Source organism: Sinocyclocheilus rhinocerous, unplaced genomic scaffold (assembly GCF_001515625.1).
Source record: "Sinocyclocheilus rhinocerous isolate Xijiao unplaced genomic scaffold, SAMN03320098_v1.1 scaffold1127, whole genome shotgun sequence".
Classification (NCBI taxonomy): Eukaryota; Metazoa; Chordata; class Actinopteri; order Cypriniformes; family Cyprinidae; genus Sinocyclocheilus; species Sinocyclocheilus rhinocerous.
The window spans coordinates 857,757-885,585 of record NW_015632463.1 but is presented as its reverse complement, the minus strand read 5'-3'; the positions used below and the strand labels follow the sequence as shown (position 1 = coordinate 885,585).

Sequence of the window (27,829 nt, the reverse complement as noted above, 5' to 3'; positions counted from 1 at the left end):
AAGGCTAATGTAGGCTACAGACTAATTCAAAATCATTAAACCGCTCTGGTAAAAATCAATTCAGAGATAGAGGAAAAATGAGCCTTTAATTAGTGCCAGTCTAATGTCTGGGCCACATGACACCCTGAAATTAGTGGTTATATTTAATTAGGGGGTGGTTATATTTTAAAAATTGAATCCCTATATTCAGTGGTATAGCAATTTTGTTTAAACTTTTTGCAGTAAAAAGGCACAGTCACAGTATTCACAATACATGTTTAATATGGTCACAGAGCCTTTATTTTTTTAATGTGTAAAAAAGTCCTAAACAGGGTGCAGCGAAGGGGGGTTGGGTTGAGGGGTGTTCGAGACCCCTAATAAATTGTGATCGCCCTCATGATAAGTATTTTGTATATGCTGTAGGCTACTTATTTACTAGTTGTTTTTAAAAAAAAAAGTTTTAAACAATTTAGTTCAAAAATTACAACTTTGTTTAAAAAGTCACACTCCTCCATTGGTCCTAAATGACAATAAACACGAAGAACAACTGTTTACATTACTCCACATTCGTGTCCTCTTTTTGGCCATTAATGAGGGTAAATGTGTTTGTTCGGTGGGTCGTTTTAAGTCGCTTTATTTCCGACTCGGCTCTATGCCATTTAGTATGCACTTAAGGTAATGGAAAGCAGGAGAATATCATGGGAAACCTGTAGTCTGCTGCTCAACCAATCGCGAGCAGCTGGATTATGCCTCACAAAACCTTTTAATACCACTGTTCACTAATGATCCGGACCCGCGGCCCTTTAATCCCCACTACATTAATTAAAAAGAGCACGAGCCCTCGGAAGATCGTGCCATCTGCTGCAGTTTCATTCCATAGACAGATTGTGTTTGGTGCTTATTTAAAACAGAATTTCTTTACTTGTCAAGGAAGGCAGGAGGAATAAGAAAGGGATACGTTTGTAGGAATTACATAGGGAAGAAGCTCTTTTGAAATATGTTGAAAAGTCTTTGTCTCCGCTTCATTGCCTGCTCTTGTAACCCACCACAATATATCCATGATGCTAAATTTTGGTCTGAATATTAAAGGGACGGTTCACCCTAAAATGAAAATTCTGTCATCATTTACTCACCCTCAAGTTGTTCCAAACCTGTGTGAGTTTCTTTCTTCTGTTGAACCCAAAAGGAGATATTTTGAAGAATGTTGGTAATCAAATAGTTGACGGTAGCCATTGGCTTCCATAGTATGAAAAAAAATTACTATGGAAGTCAATGGCTACCATCAACTGCTTGTTCAACTATCCCTTTAAATGTAAGGATATTCACACGTTATAAAAACGAAAATGATGGTGTATAAAATTGATTTTAAGATAAAAAATTAGACGACAAAGAATTAACTTGACGGAGCTCAAACATATACAGCTTCTGGCCTGTGTAGCCTTGTGTAGCCAAGTTGTCATTGTTACAATGTAATTACACATTTAAGTACAGAGTAATATTAATGGACTATGGATAAGGTTAGGATTATGGTTTGGTTTAGGGTTAGTTGTAATTATGCATAATTTACTGTTGTTACAATAGTAAATAGCCTACATATAACGTATAACAAGGGCACTGTGAAATAAATTGCTACCAAATGTAATTCTCACATTTATATGTAAACTAATATCGAAAATTGAAAGATTAGGCCTATTTTTGTGTCACATGTTATTGCTTATTTCAGGAAGACATGGTTTGTTGGCTCAACTTTTCTCCTCATTAATTTTTGATTGGAGGTTTTTAGCATTTTAAACACGTTTTATTGTGAGTTAAATAGCTGGATTTAGTATTAAAAGTAAACTTATGGTAAGTTACAAAATGAATCATAAAAACGAGATCGATTAAATATAAGGAAATAATTTTGAAGCAATCCATGGCAAAACATATACGGTTAAAGTTTGGCCCATATGTGCTCAGCCATGCCATACCTAGGCCAAATGTGACAGCTATCAGCCACATTTGGCCCAAACGTTCTTGCTATCTGGGATGTTATGTTTTGAAAAGGAAGACACAATAGGCTATAAGAGCTAATGTTTAGCGTTAAGTCAACGACTGCTGTCATGAGGCACCTTTCCTCCCCAACACACAGGTCCCATTCCCCATCCACCCCTTCTTTCTCCCTCATCCAAACACACTCACACTCTCTCAACCTTGCGAACGTGCCATTGGCCAAAGGCGCGCGCTCTGGTGCTGAAGTGCCAGGTTCAGGAATGTACCACTTCACTGTCATTAGCGTGCAGCTCATTCTCTCTTGAAATGTTGTTGTGCGTTTGGGTGGGTTTTTGTCCACCATTTTAAAGCTTTAATAATGAATATTTTGTATTTTCGTTAATTTGAAGGCACACATTAAGAAGGAGCCTAAATTTCAATGGAGCTGTGGATATGGACATGGCAGGTATCCTGCCTGGCGCTCATCGCGTCTGTGATGGATGTAGTTCTGGCACAGATTCGTTATACGATCCCAGAGGAACTGGAGCACGGGGCTTTTGTTGGAAATATTGCGGAGGATCTGGGACTAGACACCAGCAAGCTCTCAATCCGCCGGGTTAGAATAGTCTCAGGCGCGAAACGGCAATGTTTAGAGGTGAATTTAGAAAACGGGGTTGTATTTGTCAATGAAATAATTGATCGAGAAGAGTTGTGCGAACAAAATACATATTGTTCATTCCATCTCCAGGTTGTGATCGAAAACCCATTAGAATTGTATAGGGTGGAAGTTGAAATATTAGATGTCAACGACAACTCTCCGGTTTTTCCATGGAGTGAATTTAACCTGGATATCTCCGAATCGGCCGCGCCTGGATCGCGTTTCCCACTGGAAAGCGCGCAGGACCTGGACGTCGATGACAACTCTCTGCGCTCTTATCTGCTGAGCGTAAACGAACACTTTTTCCTGGATGTCCAAACGCGCAGCGACGGCAGTAAATTCGCAGAACTGATCCTCGAAAGTCCGCTGGACCGGGAGCAGCAGAAGACTCACCTGATGGTTCTAACAGCGGTGGACGGAGGCTCGCCGGAAAGATCTGGCACTGCGCAAATAAACATAACGGTGCTGGATGCCAGCGACAACGCGCCTGTTTTCGATCAGAACTTTTATAAAGTGAGGCTGGCTGAAAACGCACCGCGAGGCACAGTGGTGATAAAACTAAACGCCACTGATCTAGATGAAGGACCCAATGGAGAAATCACGTACTCTTTTAGCGGCCACGCTCCAATGAGAGTGCGCGAGCTGTTCAGCGTGGATTCCCGCACTGGAGAAATCAAAGTAAAGGGACTTATAGATTATGAAAAGGCACGGATGCACGAGATTTATGTACAAGCCAAAGACAAGGGACCGTCAGCGGTGGCGGTGCACTGCAAAGTTATGGTTAACATCATAGACGTCAACGACAATCTTCCAGAAGTGATTCTTACATCAGTATCCACGCCAGTTCAAGAAGACGCGCCACCTGGCACAGTGATGGCAGTCATTAGCGTTATGGATAAAGATTTTGGGGAAAACATAAATGTTGATTGTGAAATTCCTCATCACGTTCCCTTTCAGCTACATTCATGTTTTAAAAACTATTACACGTTAGTTACATGTGATTTTCTGGACAGAGAGACTATTTCAGAGTATAACATCACTCTCACGGCGCGTGATATGGGCTCACCGCCGCTGTTTACTAGGAAAACAATTTTAGTGCAAGTGTCTGACATAAACGATAACGCGCCGCGTTTCAAACAGCCCTCCGACACGGTCTACCTGACCGAAAACAACGCGCCAGGAGCCTCGATTTGCACCATCACCGCACAAGACGCAGACGCGGATCAGAATTCCTACTTATCCTACTGTATTCTAGAAAACGACATCCATGGAATGCCGGTATCCACCTACGTGTCCATCAACTCAGATAACGGCAACATTTACGCACTGCGTTCTTTCGACCACGAGCAGCTCAGAAACTTTCAGATCGTGGTTCAAGCCGAAGATGCTGGTTTCCCGCCTCTCCGCGCGAACGTAACAGTCAACGTGTTTGTTTTGGACCAGAACGACAACCCTCCAGTCGTTGTATCCCCGTTGCCCGACAACGACACCGCGGTTGTAGTTGTCCCCAGATATGTTGATGCCGGGTACCTAGTGGCTAAAATCACCGCCATGGACGCGGACGCCGGGCAAAACTCGCGTCTCTTTTATGAAGTCCTCCAAGCTACAGATCTGTTTGTTCAGTGTTGCCCTGTACACTGGAGAGATCAGGTCAATTCGCCGGCTGATGGACAACGACCCCAGGAGGCAGAGGCTGGTGGTTTTGGTCAAGGACAACGGTCAGCCGCCGCTCTCGGCCACGGCCTCCATCATGTTGTCAGTTGTTGACAGCGTGCCAGAATCCTTGTCTGATTTTGGTGACCTCGCGCTCAGCCCCCAGTACCGGTCAAACCTCACGCTGTATTTAATCGTATCTCTGGGCGCCGTTTCATTCACTTTTCTTGTGGCTATTATTGTCCTGGCTACAATTAAGGGATTGAAGGACATGAACGCGTGCTGTGGATTTAATTCTAAGGACTCCGCCAGTGACGTAATTAAAAAATCTAACTTGAACATTCACTTATCACCGGGATCAAAGGGAGCCGCGCACTGCGTGGAAGTCAACGAGAACAACACAATAGGTCAAAACTACTGCTATAAAATGTGCCTGACTCCAGAGTCATCTAAAAGTGACTTCATGTTCCTCAAGCCTTGTAGCCCGACAGGAACATCTTCCCGAAATAAGTTTTTCACAATCTTTGAGCTATACTTGGTATTCTTTTTTTTCTGTAAACTAGACCTTAAAATTCTTAATGCATAGTTTGTAAATAAATTATAAAATAAACAAATGTACATAGGTGTACTGCAACAAGGTGATGAATTAGTAAAGTCATTTAGTGCTTTAGCGACTGTTTTTGATGTATTCTGAGGTCTTTTCTCTTCTTGGCATAGGCATTAAGTTTGTAGTGCATTCTTTAACCTCTCATGTGTAAGTGGAGTAAATATTTGAACTATTTTTTTTTTCTTTGCAGCTTAAACAGGGAAACAAAGACCGAGCCCTGACCAAGAACCAGCTCAATTATGCCTATAAAAGGTGATTAAAGTAAAAGCTGATTCTATCACTCTCTGTCCTCCATCCTCTCTCACTCTCTCTCTCACATGCACAAAGCATCTTACATGTCCATGTTTTGGTTTTTCTAGTCATACTCCAATAAACACAGGTAGGACTCTGCAGCGCAGACTGATTCAGGACTCAGACAACTATGCTTACACGTCTGTGCCACAGTACTGGACCTGGGGAAGTCACATGCATGGTAAAATCAGTTTATTTGTCATGCCTAAAACATGATCAAGAAGACCAGCTTCATATATATGTTCCTTATGATTTACCTGAATTGTTTATCCAACCATTTTTTCTTTGTCATCTAAAACAGACTATAGGACCTCATCTAAGGGTGGAGGTTTTCCAAATCGCTCATGGACACGTTACAACCAACAGGATTCAGTTCAACTCCCACCAGACTATCAACATAATGTTTACATTCCCGGAACACCATCAACACTCTGTACGCTCAAACTGGCAAACAATGGAGACATTGAAGTCTGCAACTCATTCTCAACTTTTGGCAAAAAGAAAAAGCCAAACAATAACAATCAAGATGACACAGTAAATAACCAATGATTTTTTCAAATGATTTTTCCAGTTGTATTTTTCACCTGTAAGTTACTTTCTGTATATAAGTGTCTATTTTAGTTGTATTATATGTACTATATGATTTGGCAACAACAGGACTTAAATGTACTTTGATAATTATTATTATTATTATTTATTATTATTATTATTTATTTTTGCATTTTTGTTTTTCAGTTAATTGTAGTATTTCTGAAAGCATTAAGATGGTTGCTTTAATTGTAATTTCCCATATTGATGAGAATATAGGTTATATTTTCCTATTTTATATCCCTCTCATTACCAAAATGTATAAAATAAAGAATATTATTAGAATTTCTTAATATAACTCTTCTTAATATAACTGGTCTTCTTGTTAAAAAAACCCCGTAGTGTTTCCACTGCAGTGGGTCTTGCTGTGCCAAAACGACAAGAAACATTAAGAGCGTGATAATATAAATCAGTGCATCTCTTGGCTACATAAACCAATGACAGAAAAATTTACAGTTAGAATAAAAAGAAAAAAGTAGGAGAGCAAGAATATAACTTTAAAGGCAGATTTTACATTTAGATTTAATCATATATATATATACTTTCATTAAGGACATTAATAAGGATTTTCGATATTTCGCAACAAAGTCAAAAGTAATTTCAAATATAGAGCAGAAATACTATTCGTTCATATTTTTTTTGTCATCAAAATGAAGTAAGTGAAAAAAAAAAAAAAAAAAAAATTCTCAAGTTTGTCCACTAGATAGAGACTTCAGATACTTGTTGTGCTTTAATTAACCTAGGATAATAAAATGTAAATAATAAAATGTAAATTGTAATGTAATTGAAAACATAAAATATATTTGGAAATGCCAATGTACGAATTACACGAAGGACAACAACAACAACAGCAACAACAATAATAATATGTGTACAATATGTATATAATAAAATACAACATAAGATACAATACATAGCAATTCTGTTTTAAATACATTTATCAATAATTATTGATATAATTTAAATAATTATTCTACCTTTGAGCTACGCTGTATCCCGGAACACCATCAACACTCTGTACGCTCAAACTGGCAAACAATGGAGACATTGAAGTCTGCAACTCATTCTCAACTTTTGGCAAAAAGAAAAAGCCAAACAATAACAATCAAGATGACACAGTAAATAACCAATGATTTTTTCAAATGATTTTTCCAGTTGTATTTTTCACCTGTAAGTTACTTTCTGTATATAAGTGTCTATTTTAGTTGTATTATATGTACTATATGATTTGGCAACAACAGGACTTAAATGTACTTTGATAATTATTATTATTATTATTTATTATTATTATAATTTATTTTTGCATTTTTGTTTTTCAGTTAATTGTAGTATTTCTGAAAGCATTAAGATGGTTGCTTTAATTGTAATTTCCCATATTGATGAGAATATAGGTTATATTTTCCTATTTTATATCCCTCTCATTACCAAAATGTATAAAATAAAGAATATTATTAGAATTTCTTAATATAACTCTTCTTAATATAACTGGTCTTCTTGTTAAAAAAACCCCGTAGTGTTTCCACTGCAGTGGGTCTTGCTGTGCCAAAACGACAAGAAACATTAAGAGCGTGATAATATAAATCAGTGCATCTCTTGGCTACATAAACCAATGACAGAAAAATTTACAGTTAGAATAAAAAGAAAAAAGTAGGAGAGCAAGAATATAACTTTAAAGGCAGATTTTACATTTAGATTTAATCATATATATATATACTTTCATTAAGGACATTAATAAGGATTTTCGATATTTCGCAACAAAGTCAAAAGTAATTTCAAATATAGAGCAGAAATACTATTCGTTCATATTTTTTTTGTCATCAACATATTTTTATGCAAACTTTTATCTTCACACGATGTCGCTGCACTACAGATATTCACTTTAAGGGAGGATGCAAGAACAGCCATGCTTTGCTTTCATAATGCTGTTGGACGGAGGCACAGAGAGCAGCAGCTCAGCTGAATCTGATTCAGCGGGCGGGATCCACGGCACGGCGCTATGGCCATGCTCTGCTGGATGTTTTCAAGAATCCAAATACCCCCTAATCTCGATTCGTTTTGGAACATACTGCTATATTTCTTGTGAAAGACAATAAAAGCATTAACGTGCGCTCTGCAATGGATCCGTGGAGGAGAAGGCAGCTCAGTTATGTTGTCCTCTCCGCGTTGTGGATTCTCGCCTCGGCTGTAACAAGATACTCCATCCCTGAAGAAATTCCAGTAGGCACCGTGATCGCAAATATCGCCACGGATTTGGGCCTTGACGCGCACAGCCTGTTGGAAAGAAAGGTAAAGCTGGATTATGTTCATAGCAAAAAATACCTAGAAATAAACAAAGACACTGGGGAACTGTATATCGCTGAGAAAATTGACCGGGAGTATTTATGTCCGGCCAAAACATCATCGTTTTGCTTCCTCAAGATGGACGTTATAATTGAGAGTCCAATACGCATATTTAATATCGAATTGGAAATTATGGACATCAATGACAACGCGCCTCAGTTCAGAAGGGAGAGAATACCACTCGATGTTTCGGAATCAGCAACACCTGGAGAGAGATTTTCTTTAACAAACGCGGTGGATGCAGATGTTGGAGAGAACTCAATCAAAACCTATTATCTGAGTGACAGCGACACGTTTACGATTGAAATCCAGTCTGGAAGTGACGGGACTAAATATGTCGACCTGGTGCTAAAAGCAAATTTGGACAGAGAAAAACAAGCCGTTCATACACTAACCCTCACCGCCGTGGACGGCGGCGTACCTGCGCGCTCAGGTACGGCCAGCATTGTCGTTCAAGTGCTGGACACCAATGACAACGCCCCTCAGTTTGATCGACAAGTGTACTCGGTTGATCTCATTGAAAATGCACCAATCGGGACACTGATTATGCAGATGAATGCAACCGATTTGGATGAGGGTGTCAATGCGGAGGTCATATACTCTTTCACTTTATACACATCTGAGAAAACACAAGAAACGTTCTCTTTGGATCCCAGCAGTGGAGAAATAAGAGTAAAAGACATGATTGATTTTGAAGAAGTGAAGAGCTTTGAGATGTACGTTGAAGCCAAGGACAAGGCTGTGAATCCACTTTCTGGTCAGTGTAAAATTTTAGTGTTCATCACCGATCTAAATGATAACCATCCTGAGATTACGATAAAATCTTTTCAGAGTTCGATCAAAGAAAATGACCCTGTAGGAACAGTGATCGCCATCATCAGTGTGAGTGACAGAGACTCTGGAGATAATGGTAAGGTTGTTCTCTCCATCCACAATGCTGAGATATTACCGTTTGCTCTTAATAAGTCATCTGAAGACTTTTTTGAGTTAACAGTCACAGAATCGCTTGACCGCGAGGTCAAAAACAGTTATGATATCACACTTCATGTGACCGACAGAGGAACCCCTCCTCTGACGGATAATGAAACAATCAGTCTTACAATTCAAGACGTCAATGATAACGCGCCAACGTTCCCTCAGTCCCTCTATACCATTTATCTAATGGAAAACAACGAACCCGGGACGTTGCTCGCCTCTTTAGCCGCCCATGACCCAGACTTGCATGAAAATCAGTATCTTGTTTACTTCATCATAGAAAAGGAGATCGCCAACACGTCAATGTCCATGCTGTTTTCCATCAATCCTGAGAACGGCAACCTCTACACGTTACGCACGTTTGACTACGAAAGAGAGAAGGAGTTTCTGTTTCACATCGAAGCTAGAGATTCTGGACTCCCTCCTCTTAGCAGTAACGTGACCGTACACATCATCATCCTGGACCAAAACGACAATACGCCACTCATAGTTTCTCCATGGCATCCACAAGGTGCTGTTATAGAAGAAGTAATCCCAAGGTCGAGCGATAAAGGATCCCTGGTCACCAAGGTTATTGCGTTGGATGCCGACTCCATGCAGAACTCTCGTATTACTTATCAGTTCCTCCAGATCACAGACACCACGCTCTTCAGCCTCGACCAGTACAACGGTGAGATAAGAACCACTCGCATGTTCAGTTACAGAGACCCCAGACATCAGCACCTGGTCATCATAGCCAGAGACAACGGAGATCCTCCTCACTCTGCCACGGTGACCATCAAGATCTCCACGGTGGAGCAAGTGGTCACGCAGTTTACCGAAACCACAGAGGTGCCTATCGAATACGACCTGTTCACCGATCTCAACCTGTATTTGCTGATCGGTTTGGGGTTGGTGTTGTTTCTTCTGCTCATAACCATCCTGGTGATCATCGTGCTGAAATGTCAAGAACCAAAACCCTCACAAGCAGCTCCTCAGGGTAGGAACAGTATCATCAGCCAGAGGAACTCCTCCACCATCCTTGTAACCACATTGAGCATGACTTTGCATGGCTAAGACAAACAAGATGGACTTTTTGCATCTAAAAGACTTCTAAATAGACTCTACTACAGAGGAAAGAGAGAAGTGATACTTCACGACTACAAGAAGAACTGGACTGTCTGGTTCTAGTAAGATATGAACTATAAAACAGCTGGTAAAGAGATGAAAAGAAGGTCAAGACTGTTAAAGGGTTCTGATATTAAAGATGCTCTATTTTCTCAAAACGTGCAGATGAGAAAGCTGTGATCGGATGAGCACAATCTAATGAGCCAGGTATTGTCTTATAGACTATATACCTCAAAACACTTGGTTTGCCAGCTGTGTGGTGCACATGCATACATAGATTCATGTTTATTTTTATCCTGTCTACCAAATGCCATAAACGGCCTAAAACTGATTTTCTCTGGCAAGAGCATTAAAAAAATAAATAAATTCAAGTACACTATTTGAAATCCTAGACAAATGCTATAAAGAGTAATAATCACATGAATGACACTTTACAATAAGGTTTCATTTGTTTACATTAGTTAACATAAACTAACAATGAAAATACATCTACAGAATTTTTTAATCTTAATGTTAATAGCAACATTTACTAATACAATATTAAAATCAAAAGTTGTATCTGTTATTACATATTGTGTTATATTACTATAATATACTATAGTAATATTATAGACCTTAGCTAACATGAATTAGCAATGAACAGTTGTATTTTTATTAACTAACCTTAATAAAGCTTAATACAGTAGCAAAAGATTAATACAGTACAATAAATACAGTAGCAAATGTCTTTGCTCATTGTTAGTTAATGTTAGCTACGGCATTAATGTTAATGTTAATCTGCCCTTATTGTAAAGTGTTACAATTACATTAGTATGGCAATTGCCATAGTGATGTGACGAAAACCAATGATAAATAAAAAAAATAATTTAATGCAAATTCACTTTACTAGGTGCAAAAAAACGAAAAGGTTTAAAACATTTATTAATGTACCTTTTTGCAGATATATGTAGCCAGTGCTAAAATATTACCTTGACAAAAACCATTAATAATTTACAACAATAATATAAACTAGATTTATTTTTTGTACAAGAATCAGCAATTGTACTATCAAATTGCTATTCTGTGTCATTTTTTCAAGTTTTTGAGTTTTATATTGTTTTGTATTATGAAAATAAGCAAATATGCAAATTATTGTTAATGTATTTAATGCTGCTTCTTATATGACAACATTGCAATGTTTTAGGTATTTATTATTTGTAGTGATATATTTGGCAATTTCATTATACCATTTTGTAGATCTAACATCATGACAGAAATCAAAACTATTTTCCTTTCCTTGTATTAAAACAATTTGTCAGCTACTGAAGTGAGTGGGAAGGTGGAAAGAACTGAGAATAATGCAAGAAAATGTGGTGTAGGAGGAACAAGGTGAAAGAGAGAGAGAGAACAGCAATATAGGTCACTTGAAACATGTGATTTGTATTTAAATTGACACATCCAGTTACCAGAACACAGAATGACACTACAAGTTGCCATTAGCATTGACAGCCATGTAATTCAGTTTAACTTGCTTTCTGAAAGGTGACAGCACAAATTGGAGTTCCTGGCTGCAGAATTAAGAACTTAGGGATAAATGACACAAGTAAAAAAAAATATTGTGTGCCTTTAGCTGTTTGCTTTAGGGCAGAGAAAAGTGTGCCTGAAAAGTTTAAATGACCAAAAAAAAAAAAAAAAGGAATGAAGTTCAATATCTTAATACTATCAGCATATTGCTATACATCACAATTTCATTGACATGCCTTGGGTTACTTATTTCAGTATTTGTATTTCCGTTGCCTTACTTGCGAAATGTCCTTATGCAAACAGTAAACAATGCCTTTGTATCGTTGCTGGATTTTATGATTTGCCCTTTGCTTGTAAATACTGCAATGTGAATAAAAGCTTTTACAGTATATTTCTGGGGTTTGTCTTGTATTGTGAGAGTGTGTGTAAGGATGATCGCATAATGACAAACACCACTTCATTGGTGCTGACCTAGGCAGCACTGTCTCCATAGAAACAGTCACCATGACAACACCTCCATCTCTTCAGATTCAGAGAAGCACACCTTTTTTAACCTCCCCAACACATACTGTCCAACTGCCTATTTATTCTATCTCAGTTTATGTCTTTCTTTTAGAAACACACATGCAGATTCACATACAAAAGTATTTTCAGAATACAGATCTGAGTATTGCATCAAACTCCAATAGATATTGCATCCAACTTCTAACTGAAGGGATAGTTATAAAATATACATAATGTTCTTAAAAATATATTAAAATTATTAACATACCCAAATAATCTGTCTATTTATAATGTGTTTTAAGTGTGCTTTTACAGTTTGTCTGTGTGTATATCTTACATTTACATTTCAAGGATATACACACCTTATGAATTCTGATATGGTCTTAAATGAGCAAAAGGGAAGTTCTGCTGATACTGTAATGCATGCATTTGTGTTATACATATTTCTGCCACTAGTAAAGGCTATTTAGCACGCATAGCCTGACAGTGCAGTTTGCAGTTCTGCCTCACAACTGACCACAGGCACGCTTTAGCTGGTCTGTGGTTTCTTCTGTAACACGTAAAGTCACTTCCTGGATGCAAAATACATGAAATTCAGTATTCTTTGCTCAGTGTTTTTCTTTGTGAATAATATAATACCACATAAAGCTCAAAAACATCGTAGAAATGCCATTTTGAGTGAAAAAAAGAAGAAGAAAAGTTTTACATTTTCATTTAGAGTGCACTGTCTCTGTCCTGAAGGGCAAAACCACATCCAATATTTGTAAAATATTTCCATCTCATGAGTATCACTCCAGTGTTATATATTAAAATATATATTGTCTTAATCGCTGGTCTTTTATATATACCAGTGCTGGATGTTGATTCTTACTGTGTAAAACTTTCATTATTATTAATATTATTTATCACAAATAAGTTTAAAATGTAATGAATTTAACACTGTATGTTGTAATCTGCTGTAAGTTGACTTGAGTTCCCTGCATGCATGTTTACTTCTAACTTTAACTTAAGCTGTTGTTTTTGCTAATTAATATTCACATTTTGATATGGTTATGACTGGGTTCTCACTATGTTGAGTAAAGCAGACAGAGCTAAACAAATAAAAAATGAGCATCCACAAATTTTGCAAAAATGCAATTTTCTTGAAACTACATAAAAACCCATGTCTGACCAACAGAATCCCTCAAATGTTGTCCAACTAGTCAAAAAGGTAAATTATGTGGCTACTCTTATAGGGTTCTTGTTTTGCTGTTTGCTGACTTCATTTGAACTTTTGGTGTTATTTTGTTGTTATTGTTTGTTATTTGTTGTGATGTGATGTAAAGAGCTCATCTTTTTACATTTGTTGATTGTCAGTATGTTCAACCATTTAAAACTATATATTAGATATCTTTGCTTTGTAGGATGATTGTTCTTTTATGAAGATTTCACTTAACATAAAAGTGTCTAATCAATTTATCAAATTAATTTATCGTGTTACAAAATGAAAATTTGCTGAACAACAAAATTGTTGTTGTCTTGAACTGTATTGGCTGAATGAAGCATTTTGCATTTAGTCAACAAACAAATTCAAACTGACAAAACAAAGTAGTGTTAACTTAGTACAATTATTAGGACAATAGTTGAGAGAACGTTTCTCAATTTAAACACATTAAGTTGCCTTGATATTTAAAGTTTCTCTCCTATTTTTTTTTTTTTACAGCACGATCTTCAACAAATGTGTTTGAAGCATGTAATGGCTAATACCAAGTGTCTCCTCCTGCACACAAAATACATGTCTTGCTTATTTTACTTAACACAAAGAATTCATTATGCATTTTACTTTACTTTACTTTACTTAAATCTCTTATTTCACCTTTTTTTTCTTTGTTCTGCTTAGGTGACAAATTTGAGACGAGTGTGAGTTCATCACTTCAAAGATTTAATGCGCAGAAATGGCATTACAAAGTCCTCAAAAAAATTTAAACATACAAAAGCAAAGCATTAAAAGACACATCACATATACAGTATGTCATGGTGTTTTGAGACAATGTCCTTTATGGATGATTTAATTGTTCCAAATAAACATAGATTTCTCATTAGACCTCCGTAACCTTAATCAACAGATCAGCATTATAGATTTTCATTTTTGCTTTCTGTGTGACTTTGTGATATCATATAAATGTGAGAATTGTATTGGATAATAATGAACAATATATGACTTCTTACTTATAAGTCAATGAGCTACTACTGGTATTGGTGGTCACATTGGATTTGGGCCAGTTTGTGTAACTACTGAGTTTGGTATTCTCGGTTGGTGACTGGTTTCTCTCTTCCATGAGGTCTGTATAATTGTTGGCAATCTTGATTTCTAACTGGGCTCCTTTATTTTTAAGTCTGGTATTCTCATTTACTAACTGTTCTCTCTTGCTTATGAGGTCTTGATTCACGGTTTGTAACTGGTCTTTCTTGTTTTTAAGGTCTGTATTCTCTTTTTTTTAACTGGCTTATCTCTTCCATGAGGTCTATATAATTGTTATGTAACTGTTCTCTAAAGTTGTTGATTTCAATTTTACATTTGTGAGTCTCTGTACTGAGCTGGACGCGTAGCGTTATGATGACAGTCATCAGAACACACATCAGCACCAAACATACTGCAGCTGCTCCGTACATTCTGCTCCGCACACTTCCTAAAAATGACAGACATGAAAGATGTTTCGAAATCTTTGTTTTCAACTCTGAAAATGTCTCTCTTTGTGTTTATTTACATAATGAGAAGAGTCTGTACCTGCGCTTTGAAGCATTCGTTGTCTCTTTGTATCTGAGTCCTCCACCCCTGTTCTGCGATCATCATTAAATACAATGTCTGCATTGGCATAGATCACCATCCCCTCTTCATCTTCTCTGTCCATCTCTTGTGTTACAGTGGAGTTCATATTGTCATAAGTACTCTCAGATCTGTCTGATGCATACAAATGATAATTGTTGTTTCCCTGTGGGTGTCTTCAGATGAAATGCACCACTCTGTGCTATTCTACTTTTTCATGTTCTATAAGAAGAAGTTGAGGTCAAAGTGTCTAGTAAAAGCACATGCAACATTAAGTCTGCCATCACTGCATATATTTTTATTTTTTCATTATTGTAGTCAAATTTAAACTCCAAAAATGGCAAGTGTTGTGACCAAGAAAAAAAAACAAAAACAAAAAAAAACACTACAATACTTTTATTGCACCTTGAATAAACACAGTAAAATTATTTCCATTATCCATTTTTTTTTATTGTAGTGAACATTCTAATAAATTATGGTTCTTTAAAGTTTCTTTACATATTGTGTATATAGTACAACAGTTCTATAAAAATCATATTGTCCTGAATAACCATTTCTAAAATGGTTCTTTGTGTTAGAATTTAGGGTTCTTTATTCCATCCATTTTGTTTTTAAATCTGTAACTGTCAAAAAATCATTTCAAAGTCACCACATTATTGATTTTCTGGAGCTCAGCCATTCAACTACTCAGACTATCAACTGACTCTAGACAAGAACTTGAGATCCGTCTTAGTCTATAAATTAATCTTTACATTGTAACTGGTTTGCTCAATCATGATGTTTTTTTTTTCTTTTCAGTTTTCTTTCTTTTCTTGTAAGTGTGACCAGCTGTGTTTAGTTGAGAATATTTCTCTCCTCTCCACTAAGCAAGTAAGTGACATATAAATTAAACCTATGATCCAAATTTTTATTTGAGTTTTCAATGATTACTTGATTACAATTTATGCTCACATACTGTCTACTACCACAAGTATGTTGCATTAAATGTAATGAATTTAACACTGTAAATTGCTGTAAGTCGTCTTGAGTTCCCTGCATGCATGTTTGCTTCTTTTTCATATACTGTTGTTTTTGCTAGTTTTTATTCCCAGTTGTTTTTCATTTTGATACGGTTACACCCTTTTGTCTGAGATTGTATATATTTCACTTAATAAAGTTCATACAATTTCTATTACAAGTAATTTTAGTGTAAATATGAAATTGATTATAAAAAATATTAATTGAAATTATATACAGGTGCATCTCAATAAATTAGAATGTCGTGGAAAAGTTCGTTTAACATTCTAATTTATTGAGATGCACCTGTATATATATATATATATATATATATATGTGTGTGTGTGTGTGTAGTCAAACACTTTCATAAAAACAGTTTTTTTATAAAATGACAAAGCAAGATCTTGAACAAAAGCACCTTTTTTAGCACCTAAACTCTGTAATGAAACCATATGAATGCGTGAAGTGCAAGATCATGCAACATCCACATGGTAAGTACAAGAAAGATTTAGATTATTATAAGTAAGTGTTTCCACAGTCCAAAAACAATTTATTAAATATATTGATTTCACACAATCTCTTATAATGTCAGAGTACAAGAACAGCACGTTGGATGCAAAAAGATACATTGAGAAGAAATTCAACACATTTATTTAAAATGACTTTTAAATAAATGTGTTTTATATATATAGTTATAACGTAGTGTAGGGGCCTTTTGTCCCACCATAGTTTATATGGTCATAATAAACTCTAACCTCTTTCACAGAAAACTAATAAAAAGGTCCTCTTCCAGCTAATTCTTCTTCTTCTTATTATTATTAATCAAATGTAATAACATCAAATATACAAAAGAAACTCCAACACACCAACCCCTACTTTATAAAGCATATATAGCAAGCAAATACCTTGACATAAAAAGTGATTTTAATAAGTTTTTTTTTTACATTAAAAACATCAATTATGCAAGTATTTTGAACAACTACTGAATAAATAAAATGCATGAAAATGCATTAATTAGGATGTCTTCAACGTCAAGCATCTGATTTAGCATTGTTTTAGCATTGTCAGGCAAAAGAGAAATTCTGCAGCCTTTTTTAACGTGTAATGTCAGTATCTCTTTGGCAGTGTTATGCATCTCACTGGCACTAGTGGGGGCTATTTAGCAAACTTAAAGGGATGAAGTGAATTGACCCAAAGCTGCAAATTCTGTCATCATTTACTCACTCTCATGCCTTCCATAGCTGTATGACATTGTTTCTTCTGTGGAACAGAAAATATATTTTGGAAAAGGTTTTATTTTATTTATTTATTTTTTATAATTTATTTTTAATTTTTTTAAGTAAATGGGGTCCAATGTTATTTAGATTTTTTTTTTTTTTACTGTTCATTATAGTGATGATAATCAATCATAGTAGTGTTTTTTCCCTTCTGGACAAAATATAACTAAATACATGTTTAGTTTAAACCTTTGAATTTCAAATTATATAAAATTTTTTTTACTAATGTCGAAATACATTTTTAATGAAGAAGAAGAAGAAGAAGAAGAAAAAAAGTGATTTTATCAGTCCACCACTTTAAAATGTTTTAGGGCAGTAAGCGAGAAAGAAAAAAATGATAATGTGTTATATGAGTAGTCAAAGCCCTATGAACGATGAAATATTTTGACAAAAAAATTATATACAAATATGTTTCTTGAAAAACATTTTAGAATACATGTTATTTCTATATTTTGAACATTTTGTAATATTACATTTTATGATTGATTATAAGATATACATAAAATGCCAAAATGTATATCAGGAAAAATAAAAAGAGTCAGATTTTTTCAAAATATATTTATATAAGTATATACAGTATTGTCGAAATTGTTTGCCATTAAAACGTACAGTATTACAGTATAGCTCGGGACAGAATGCGAACTCTTGTTTCCCTATACATTATGACCATACGGTGGCACTATCCACTAGCAAATCAAAGAAAATCGTGTTTGTGTGGAGCTCCTCCTTACTGTCAGGATCATGGACTGTCTGTGTCATGTTTTGCCCCTGTTTCTGTTCCCTTATTTGGTCATGTTCCTGTCCTCGTTTAGTTTGATTATGATTCCTGACACCTATGTTTAGTAATTATCCCTTGTATTTAAAGGGTTAGTTCACCCAAAAATGAAAAATTAGCCCATAAATTACTCAGCCTCAAGTCATCCTAGGTGTATATGACTTTCTTCTTTCAGACGAATCCAGTCTGAGTTATATTAAAAATTGTCTTTGATCTTTCGAGCTATTTCATGGCACTCAGCGGGTGTTGCATGCATCAGTCCAAAAGCACTTAATTAAAATGGACTCATCCATAAAAAAAAAAAAGTGTCTCACATGGCTCCGCGGGGTGAACAAAGGCCTTCTGTAGCAAATTGATGCATTTTTGTAAGAAAAATATCCATATTCAAAACGTAATAATCACTTTAATGTAGCTTGCGCTCACTGTTGTACACTAAGCAGTTCCGGGCGGATAGTAGTGCTAAAAAGTGCCTAAAAATGCTACCGCCAGACCTGGAGATCGGCTGAATGGATTCGAAAACGATAAAACTCAACTGTTTAACTCTAGGGGATTTGGAAAATGAGCCTATTTTCAAAAATAGTGGAGTGTTCCTTTAAGTGCTACTTAGGAGTCGCTATCCGTTTGTCAAGTGCAAAATGTCACCTTATAGAATATTGTGAGATGTATGATATTTCATCATGCAAGCAAAGTCAACAGCGTTTACAAGGCGTTTGGTTTCATTTCTTTGACATGTTCAATACTTAGCCTGTGCATAGCCACGATCTAGCTCATAGTCAGAGCGGCTATCTGTAGCCCACTTATAGTCAAACCTGATTCACTGTAGTTTTTGGCCAGACAGCGCATGAGATGGTTGATATCCCATCATGCTCACAGTGTCAATAATATCTACAAAGATATAAGTGTAATTTCGTGACATGGTCTATATGTAGCCACAATTTAGCTCTAAATTTAGACGGGCTATGTGTAGTCTGCTTTTAGCCCACCTGGCGAAATCGAGGCAATCTGTGGTCTAATTTTAACGGCTTGGCTATAGCCCTATACCAGTAACCAGACCAGCGATGAGCATACAATACATTGCTGGTTTTCGTGCAAGTCAGCAAGTCATTGACAGACCCCCCCAGTCTTTGAAGCATATTTCTTGTATTCATTTTTTTCATTCATATTTTCATTCATTTGTGTATATATGTGTATTTCTATTTTTTCTGCCTTTTTTAATTATTTCATTTATAAATTGACAACAACAACAACAACAAAAACGAGCAATAAAGTGTACAATAAAGTACAATCGTATCCTTATATTATAATCACATTGCACTTGAATAAAGTTAAAGGTGTAATCTGCCGATTGTCCTGCAGGTGACCGCATAAATCTGTCTTCTTACGATGCACTTAGGGCTTTACGATTACTCCAGAGCACGATGATTTTCAAGTGCTACTTAAGTTACGATGCTTTTGGGAAACAGACCGTAATATTAAGATCAGTCGTACGATCGTTTTTACGAACGTAGGCTTACGAAGCTTTTGGGAAACGCAGCCCAGGTACTTATTCATTACTCGACAGTTCCAGTATCCCTTTATCGAAAACAATCAGCATAAACTCTGTGACTGGTGAGATATATAGCATGCAGACTTTCAACTATGAGCAGGTAAAAACCTTACAGTTTCAAGTTATGGCAACAGACTCTGGTGTTCCTCCTCTAAGCAGTAATTCGACTATAAATGTGTTTATTCTGGATGAGAATGACAAAAGTCCGGTTATTTTACCGCCTTATTCTGAACCTGGATCAGTTAATAGCAGGCCCGGGCTGGCCATCGGGAGCACCGGGAGAATTTGGGAGATTTTTTTTAGTTATTATTATTAATATTTTATATGTATGCCTTCTCAATGTACCATTCGATAATTAATCGATAATAAATCATAAATCGGTTAGTCTTGACTGTCAGCGCTGCGCTAAACGAATCAGCTCACGTGTGTTCCACGCTGCCGTCAAACGGTTCCGAACAGAACCGATGCGCAGGACTCGATGAAAGAGAGGAAGCGGCCAGAAGAAGCAGTGAAATGTAACAACATCACTGACCTGTTCAGGGCTTCAAGTGCAGGTCAGTTTCATCTGTAAATACGCTAGATAGTTTTGTCTTTATTAACCTAGTTGAGTATTAAACTGCTAGTATCTGTTAGGCTATTAGTAGCACCCCATTATCATCATTCAGAATACTATGCTAAAGGACATCAATATCGATTGTAAAGTTACATTAAAAAATTTAGCAGAGATAGATATTCACATGGATTTACTGTACAGGGAGGGAGGGAGCTAGAGCAGACAACAACACACAAGTAATAGCCTATGAGTAACAGGCTCACAGCCTAATAATTCAATAGTGTATTAGACTTTTTCAACAAATATATTGTACTAATTTGACATTTAGGCACTTTAGAAATTGTGTGTTAATACACTACCAGTCAAAAGGTTTTGATCAGTAAGAATTTAAATGTTTTTAAAGAAGTCTCTTCTGCACACCAAGCTCTTTGATGAATAGAAAGTTCAGAAGAACAGCATTTATCTGAAATATAAATCTTTTTCTATTTTTCCCCCCAGAAAAAAAGAAAGAATTATACTGACTCCAAGCCCGGTGTACTGCTACGGTGTCAAGCTGTTGTACCCCAAAAGGTACAATTTTGGCCCCTTTTTTTCTGTGTGGCCTGGATGAGTGTGAGATTTCCCGGCCTGAAATTGCGTCCCAGTCCGGCCCTGGTTAATAGTGAGAACATTCCCTACTCTAATGAACTCACCCACTTCTTATCACAGTGTCTGATAATGGAGAGCCATCACTCTCAGCGACTATGTCCATGGATGTTGTGGTTGTTGAGAGTCTGGATGACATAAAGACATCATTCAGAGAAGTTCCTGTTAAAGAGGAGAATTTTTCAGATCTGAATCTGTATCTGCTCATCGCTATTGTCTCAGTATCAGTCATCTTTTTACTGAGTCTCGTGGGTTTGATAGCAGTTAAATGCTACAGGACAGACGGCAGTTTCAGCAGGTACAGCGCTCCAGTGATCAGCACACATCCAGACGGAAGCTGGTCCTTCTCTAAATCCACACAACAGTACGATGTGTGTTTCAGTTCAGACACAATAAAGAGTGATGTAGTCGTTTGCCCCTCGCCGTTTCCTCCAGCAGACGCGGAGTTGATCAGCATTAATAGTGGGGATACTTTTACGCGCACACAAACTCTTCCAACCTCAAAGAGAAGGTAAGACACTGGTGATTTCTCCTCATGTATTATTATTCATTTGAAACAATTTTTCAAGCTTTAAGAAATTGTTTAGCAGTCATTACATTTAATTTTCATTATGTATAAACAAAGCTATTTTAACGCGCAACTATACTCTTCCTTCTATGGGGGATATAGTAATATCCCATTATTTATTTGTGGTAAAAAATAAATAAATAATAATAATAATAATTGTGGTGTTTTTATTATGTTTGAAGATATTTAAACTACTTGTTTAATAGTTTCTGGTATTCTGATCATTTTGGGTCAGACTGCTGAAATGGAATTTCATGATGTGCTAACAAGTTGCCACCAATGATGGAGGGTTGTTTTTTTGTTTTTATGTACACTTTCCACTAGTAGTGTACATAAAAAAGCCTTGAACTTACATGAAAATATTAAATATTCCCCTTCTGAAAACGATGATTGTTAACCTCGAGGCCAAACTAAATTGTATATGAGGTGTTTTATATTCTTTTCATTTCCTATTTAGTTTGCAACCCACATTTCATACAAATAGTGGGACAGAGCTTTGCTGTTAAAATTAGTTCATAAAAGTTATCATAAAAAGTTATCTTCTTCTTCTTCTTTTGAATCTGTATCTGCTCATCGCTATTGTCTCAGTATCAGTCATCTTTTTACTGAGTCTCGTGGGTTTGATAGCAGTTAAATGCTACAGGACAGACGGCAGTTTCAGCAGGTACAGCGCTCCAGTGATCAGCACACATCCAGACGGAAGCTGGTCCTTCTCTAAATCCACACAACAGTACGACGTGTGTTTCAGTTCAGACACAATAAAGAGTGACGTAGTCGTTTTCCCCTCGTCATTCCCACCTGCAGACGCAGAACTGATCAGCATTAACGGAGAAGACACTTTTACGCGCACAAAAACTCTTCCGACCACTGGGAAGGTAAGACGTTGAATTTTAGTTCACTTCTACTACACTTGACTTACAAAAGTAAACTTATTAGCAACGTTTATGCTGAGCTTTCTAATATTCTAATCCCTTTTAATAGTTTTTTAAAATCTTTTAGATGTTTATAGAATAAACAGAAGATTTTTTTTTTTTTACCTCATAATATATTAAGCATTTAAAAATAAAAGTTCACACACACCAAACTCAAGTTAACAAGTAAAATACTGGATGCTGTTGACAATGTGGAAATAATACTTACATTTTTCACTTGTTCAGATTATACATTTTAATTTTGCCAGTTATTTCAGCATGTCGCAACTCTGGCATATTTGTATTCGTATTACTGTACAGCTTTGGAATTTAGCCTACTTACAGGTTTTTATATGTTGGAACAATTACATTGTGATACAATACTGATGTTTGTTTTATGGCTTAACTGTATCCTATTTTGTATTGTAATAATTGTAAGCAAAATCACTTCAGTACCCCGGACAGCGGCAGTGGTGCCGTATAGTCCTTCTCACTATTCGTGTTTGCTTTTTTTGTTTTGCTTTGTTTTTATTGCGTAGATATAAAGTCTTGGATTTGACGTTATGATAAGGGTGATGAATTGTGTTCACTCTTTGTTTTATAGAAAAAGTATGAATTAACATCTTATTGTCTCTTCACTTTTGCGACACGTGGTGGCACTGCAGACCATGACTTTGAGAGTTCTCTGAGCTCCTCCTTTACAGCGTCAGAAAAAGAGGAAATGCGTTGAAGGGTGTAAATAACTAAGGCTTATAGTTGCCTCTGCGTCGTGATGTCGGATTGTATTGAGAGAGGTCTTTTGAGTTGTTTTAATTGTTTTCACACCAAATAAATCACAGAACAATATATTCCAAGATCATGTATGTTACAGAATTTTATGGCTTCTGGATCGTTTTATTTCTGTCTTTATGGGAATCTTCGCTTGGCCAGATTGTCTATTCCGTCTCCGAGGAGGTAAATAAAGGAACTGTGATCGGGAATATAGCAAAAGACCTGTAGATCAGTGCTCAGGAACTAGAATCACATGTTTCAGATTATGCCTGGATCAAATGCAAATTTTTTTGATGTAAATGTAAAAACGGGCACGCTGTTTGTCAAAGACCGGATTGATCGTGAGGAGTTGTGTGGCAGTAATCAGAAATATGCGTTGAATTTAGAGGCTTTTGCTCAGAATCCTCACAGACTTTACCGTCTTGAAATTATAATTGTGGATGTGAACGACAATGCTCCTTTTTTTCCAGACAGCAATCATATTGTGAATGTAACAGAGGATGCATATATTGGGGACAGATTACCTTTGCCAGATGCTAAAGACTCAGATGTCGGCAGTAATTCTCTAAAGGACTACAAACTCATTTCGAATGAGTATTTTTCGTTAGATGTTCATAGCGGGCAAAAGAGTTTATCTGCTGAATTAGTGCTACAGAAAGCTTTAGACAGAGAGAAACAAGCCAAGCACACATCCAGACGGCAACTGGTCCTTCTCTAAATCCACACAACAGTACGATGTGTGTTTCAGTTCAGACACAATAAAGAGTGATGTAGTCGTTTTTCCCTCGCCGTTTCCTCCAGTAGACGCGGAGTTGATCAGCATTAACGGAGAAGACACTTTTATGCGCAAACAAACTCTTCCTACCACTGGGAAGGTAAGACAATGCATTTTAGTTAACTTCTACTGCACTTAAGTTGCAAAAAGTAAAATTTTTAGCGACGTTTATGTTGTTTTCTTTTTTTCTGTTTATATTTTTATAAAATAAAGAGAAGAAAATAAATGTATTACCCAATATTTTAAGTATTTAAAATTAAAAGTTCAGGCGCACCCAAACTCAAGTTAAACACAAGTAAAATTCTGGATGATGTGGCAAAGTGGGAAAAGTAATATTTCCACGAATTTTTAACTTTTTGCTTGTTGTTAAGATGATATATTTTAGTTTTGTAAGCATCTCGTGACTCTGGCGTATTTGTATTCCTATCACTCTACAGCTTTGGGAGTTCATCAACACAAGTTTGGTTTGTTTGTACTGTGTTTCTACTTTCTCAGAGACGCTGCTTTTGTACACTGCAAGGCAACGTATATTAATAAACCGATTTTTTTTAGCCTACTTATAGATTTTTTTATGTATGTTGCAACAACTACCTTTTGAAACCATGATGCTGTTTGTTTTTTGACTTTGTTTTATGGCTTAACTATATCCTAATTTATATTTAAAAAGCAAAATCACTTCAGTACCAAGGGCAGCGACAGTGACGTCTATATTCTTTCTTAATGTTCTTATTTGCATTTTTATTCTGTTTCGTAATGATTGCTTAGATATGAAGGCTTAGATTCGGCATTATGAAGACGGTGATACATTTGTTTCACTCTGTGTTTCATAGAAAAATTCTGAAGTAACATCATTGCCTCTTCACTTTTGCGACACGTGGTGGCATTGCAGACCATGACTTTGAGAGTTCTCTGAGCTCCTCCTTTACAGCATCAGAACAAGAGGAAATGCGTTGAAGGGTGTAAATAACCAAGGCTTATAGTCCTTCCTGCGTCGTGATGTCGGATTGTATCAATAACAATCTGTTGACCTGTTTTAGTCTTTTTTACACTAAATAAATTGCAAGACATTTTGCTGCACAATCATGGATATTACAGAATCCCAACCTCCTAAATCTGGAACATTGAATATTGTTGTTGACGTCATGGATGTAAATGATAATAAACCTATTTTCACCAAACTTTTATACAAAGTTAAAGTGAAGGAAAACGCATCAATTGGAACCAAAATAATGCCGGTTTCTGCCAGTGATTTAGATGAGGGCATCAATAGTGAAATACAGTATTTATTTTATGGACATACCGATGAAATGAACTTGTTTATCATAAATTCTAACTCAGGAGAAATTGTTGTTCAAGGTCAAATTGATTACGAGGAACACCCTGCAATTGAACTGCGCGTTCAGGCGAGAGATAAAGGCGTTCCTTCTAAAAGTACACACTGCAAAGTTTTAATAGAAGTTGTGGATGAAAATGACAACGCGCCAGAAATAGTTATGACTCCTCTGTTGGAAATTGTGAAAGAAGACACAAAACTCCGAGGAGGTAAATAAAGGATCTGTGATCGGGAATATAGCAAAAGACCTGAAGATCAGTGCTCAGGAACTAGAATCACATATGTTTCAGATTATGCCTGGATCAAATGCAAAGTATTTTGATGTAAACGTCAAAACGGGCTCGCTGTTTGTCAAAGACCGGATTGATCGTGAGGAGTTGTGTGGCAGTAATCAGAAATGTGCGTTGAATTTAGAGGCTCAGATCAGAGCTGTTGATGCTGACTCTGGATATAACGCACTTCTGTCTTATCATCTAGCTGAACCCAAAGGAACAAATCTCTTCACTAGAATCACATGTTTCAGATTATGCCTGGATCAAATGCAAATTTTTTTGATGTAAATGTAAAAACGGGCACGCTGTTTGTCAAAGACCGGATTGATCGTGAGGAGTTGTGTGGCAGTAATCAGAAATGTGCGTTGAATTTAGAGGCTCTTGCTCAGAATCCTCACAGACTTTACCGTCTTGAAATTATAATTGTGGATGTGAACGACAATGCTCCTTTTTTCCCAGACAGCAAGTATGTTGTCAATGTTACAGAGATTGCAAATGAGGGGGAAAGATTTCCTCTTCCCATTGCAAAAGATCCAGATGTTGGCAGTAATTCTCTGAAAGACTACAAACTCAGTTCAAATGAGTATTTTTCTTTAGATATTCATAGCGGGCAACAGAGTATGTTAGCTGAGTTAGTACTACAGAAAGCTTTAGACAGAGAGAAACAAGCTGTTATTCACTTAATACTCACCGCTATTGACGGAGGAAAACCTCCTAAATCTGGAACATTGAATATTGTTGTTGACGTCATGGATGTAAATGATAATAAACCTATTTTCACCAAACCTTTATACAAAGTTAAAGTGAAGGAAAACACACCAATTGGAACCAAAGTAACTACTGTTTCTGCCAGTGATTTGGATGAGGGCATCAATAGTGTAATTCAATATTCATTTCTTGGACATGGAAATACCGATGAACTGAACCGGTTTGCAATAAATTCTAACTCAGGAGAAATTGTTGTTCAAGGTCAAATTGATTACGAGGAACACCCTGAAATTGAACTGCGCGTTCAGGCGAGAGATAAAGGCGTTCCTCCTAAAAGTACACACTGCAAAGTTTTAATAGAAGTTGTGGATGAGAATGACAACGCGCCAGAAATAGTTATGTCTCCTCTGTTGGAAATTATGAAAGAAGACACAAAGTCAGGAACTGCAGTTGCTTTAGTCGCAGTGTCCGATAAAGATGGAGGTAAAAATGGCATTGTACACTGTGCACTGAAAGGCTCGTATCCTTTCAAACTGGAGACGTCATATAACAATCATTATTCTCTAGTTGTAAATGGACCTCTGGACAGAGAGAGTGTTTCTCTGTATAACATCACAATTACAGCTGCAGATGAAGGAACTCCGCCTCTTTCCAGCAGCACTCTTATAACTGTACATATCTCTGATGTTAATGACAATGCTCCACATTTCCCAGCTCCCGTTATTAACGCTTTTCTAAGTGAGAATGGTCAAGCTGCAGGTCTGGTGACAAGAGTGTCAGCTGATGATTCAGACACTCATGAGAACGCAGAACTTTCATATTCACTGTTAGACAGTTCCAGCTCCAGTGTTCCTATAACAACACTAATAAATATAAACTATTTGACTGGAGAAATATTCAGTTTGCAATCATTCAATCACGAAGAAACGAAAAGACTGCAGTTTCAAGTTATGGCAACAGACTCCGGTGTTCCTCCTCTGAGCAGTAATGCCACTGTAAATGTGTTTATTCTGGATGAGAATGACAACAGTCCGGTTATTTTACCGCCTTATTCTGAACCTGGATCAGTTAATAGTGAGAACATTCCCTACTCTGCTGAAGCGGGATACTTTGTAGCCAAGATCAGAGCTGTTGATGCTGACTCTGGATATAACGCACTTCTGTCTTATCATCTAACTGAACCCAAAGGAACGAATCTCTTCCGCATTGGAAGCAACACTGGAGAAATAAGGACTAAGAGACGAATGAGTGACAATGACTTAAAAACTCACCCACTTCTTATCACAGTGTCTGATAATGGAGAGCCATCACTCTCAGCGACTATGTCCATGGATGTTGTGGTTGTTGAGAGTCTGGATGACATAAAGACATCATTCAGAGAAGTTACTGCTAAAGAGGAGAGTTTTTCGGATCTGAATCTGTATCTGCTCATCGCTATTGTCTCAGTATCAGTCATCTTTTTACTGAGTCTGGTGGGTTTGATAGCAGTTAAATGCTACAGGACAGACGGCAGTTTCAGCAGGTACAGCGCTCCAGTGATCAGCACACATCCAGACGGAAGCTGGTCCTTCTCTAAATCCACACAACAGTACGACGTGTGTTTTAGTTCCGACACAATAAAGAGTGATGTAGTCGTGTTCCCCTCGCCATTTCCGCCAGCAGATGCAGAACTGATCAGCATTAATGGAGAAGATACTTTTACGCGCACACAAACTCTTCC

The 27,829-nt window shown here is 36.8% G+C and overlaps 2 protein-coding genes and 1 pseudogene across 2 annotated transcripts in view; all 3 read left to right on the top strand.

Moving 5' to 3' along the window:
* The first annotated feature begins 2,217 nt into the window (after positions 1-2,217).
* On the top strand, positions 2,218-5,718 carry LOC107742398 (protocadherin-10-like; annotated as a pseudogene).
* Positions 5,719-7,607: 1,889 nt separating this feature from the next.
* On the top strand, positions 7,608-10,115 carry LOC107742397 (protocadherin alpha-C2-like). The gene has a single exon (XM_016555343.1). The coding sequence runs from the start codon at positions 7,860-7,862 to the stop codon at positions 10,113-10,115; it is 2,256 nt and encodes a 751-aa protein (XP_016410829.1). The 5' UTR covers positions 7,608-7,859.
* Positions 10,116-23,088: 12,973 nt separating this feature from the next.
* LOC107742396 (cadherin-23-like) overlaps positions 23,089-27,829 on the top strand; it is an 11,484-nt gene continuing 6,743 nt past the window's right edge. The window contains exons 1-3 of the mRNA XM_016555342.1: positions 23,089-23,204; positions 25,339-25,545; positions 25,779-27,821. Coding sequence (XP_016410828.1) covers positions 23,109-23,204; positions 25,339-25,545; positions 25,779-27,821 — 2,346 coding nt within the window. The 5' untranslated portion in view covers positions 23,089-23,108. The remainder of the gene's footprint in view (positions 23,205-25,338; positions 25,546-25,778; positions 27,822-27,829) is intronic.

Excerpts from the sequence above, each read along its gene's own strand:
- LOC107742397 (XM_016555343.1), top strand. The coding sequence starts at position 7,860 with ATGGATCCGTGGAGGAGAAGGCAGCTCAGTTATGTTGTCCTCTCCGCG.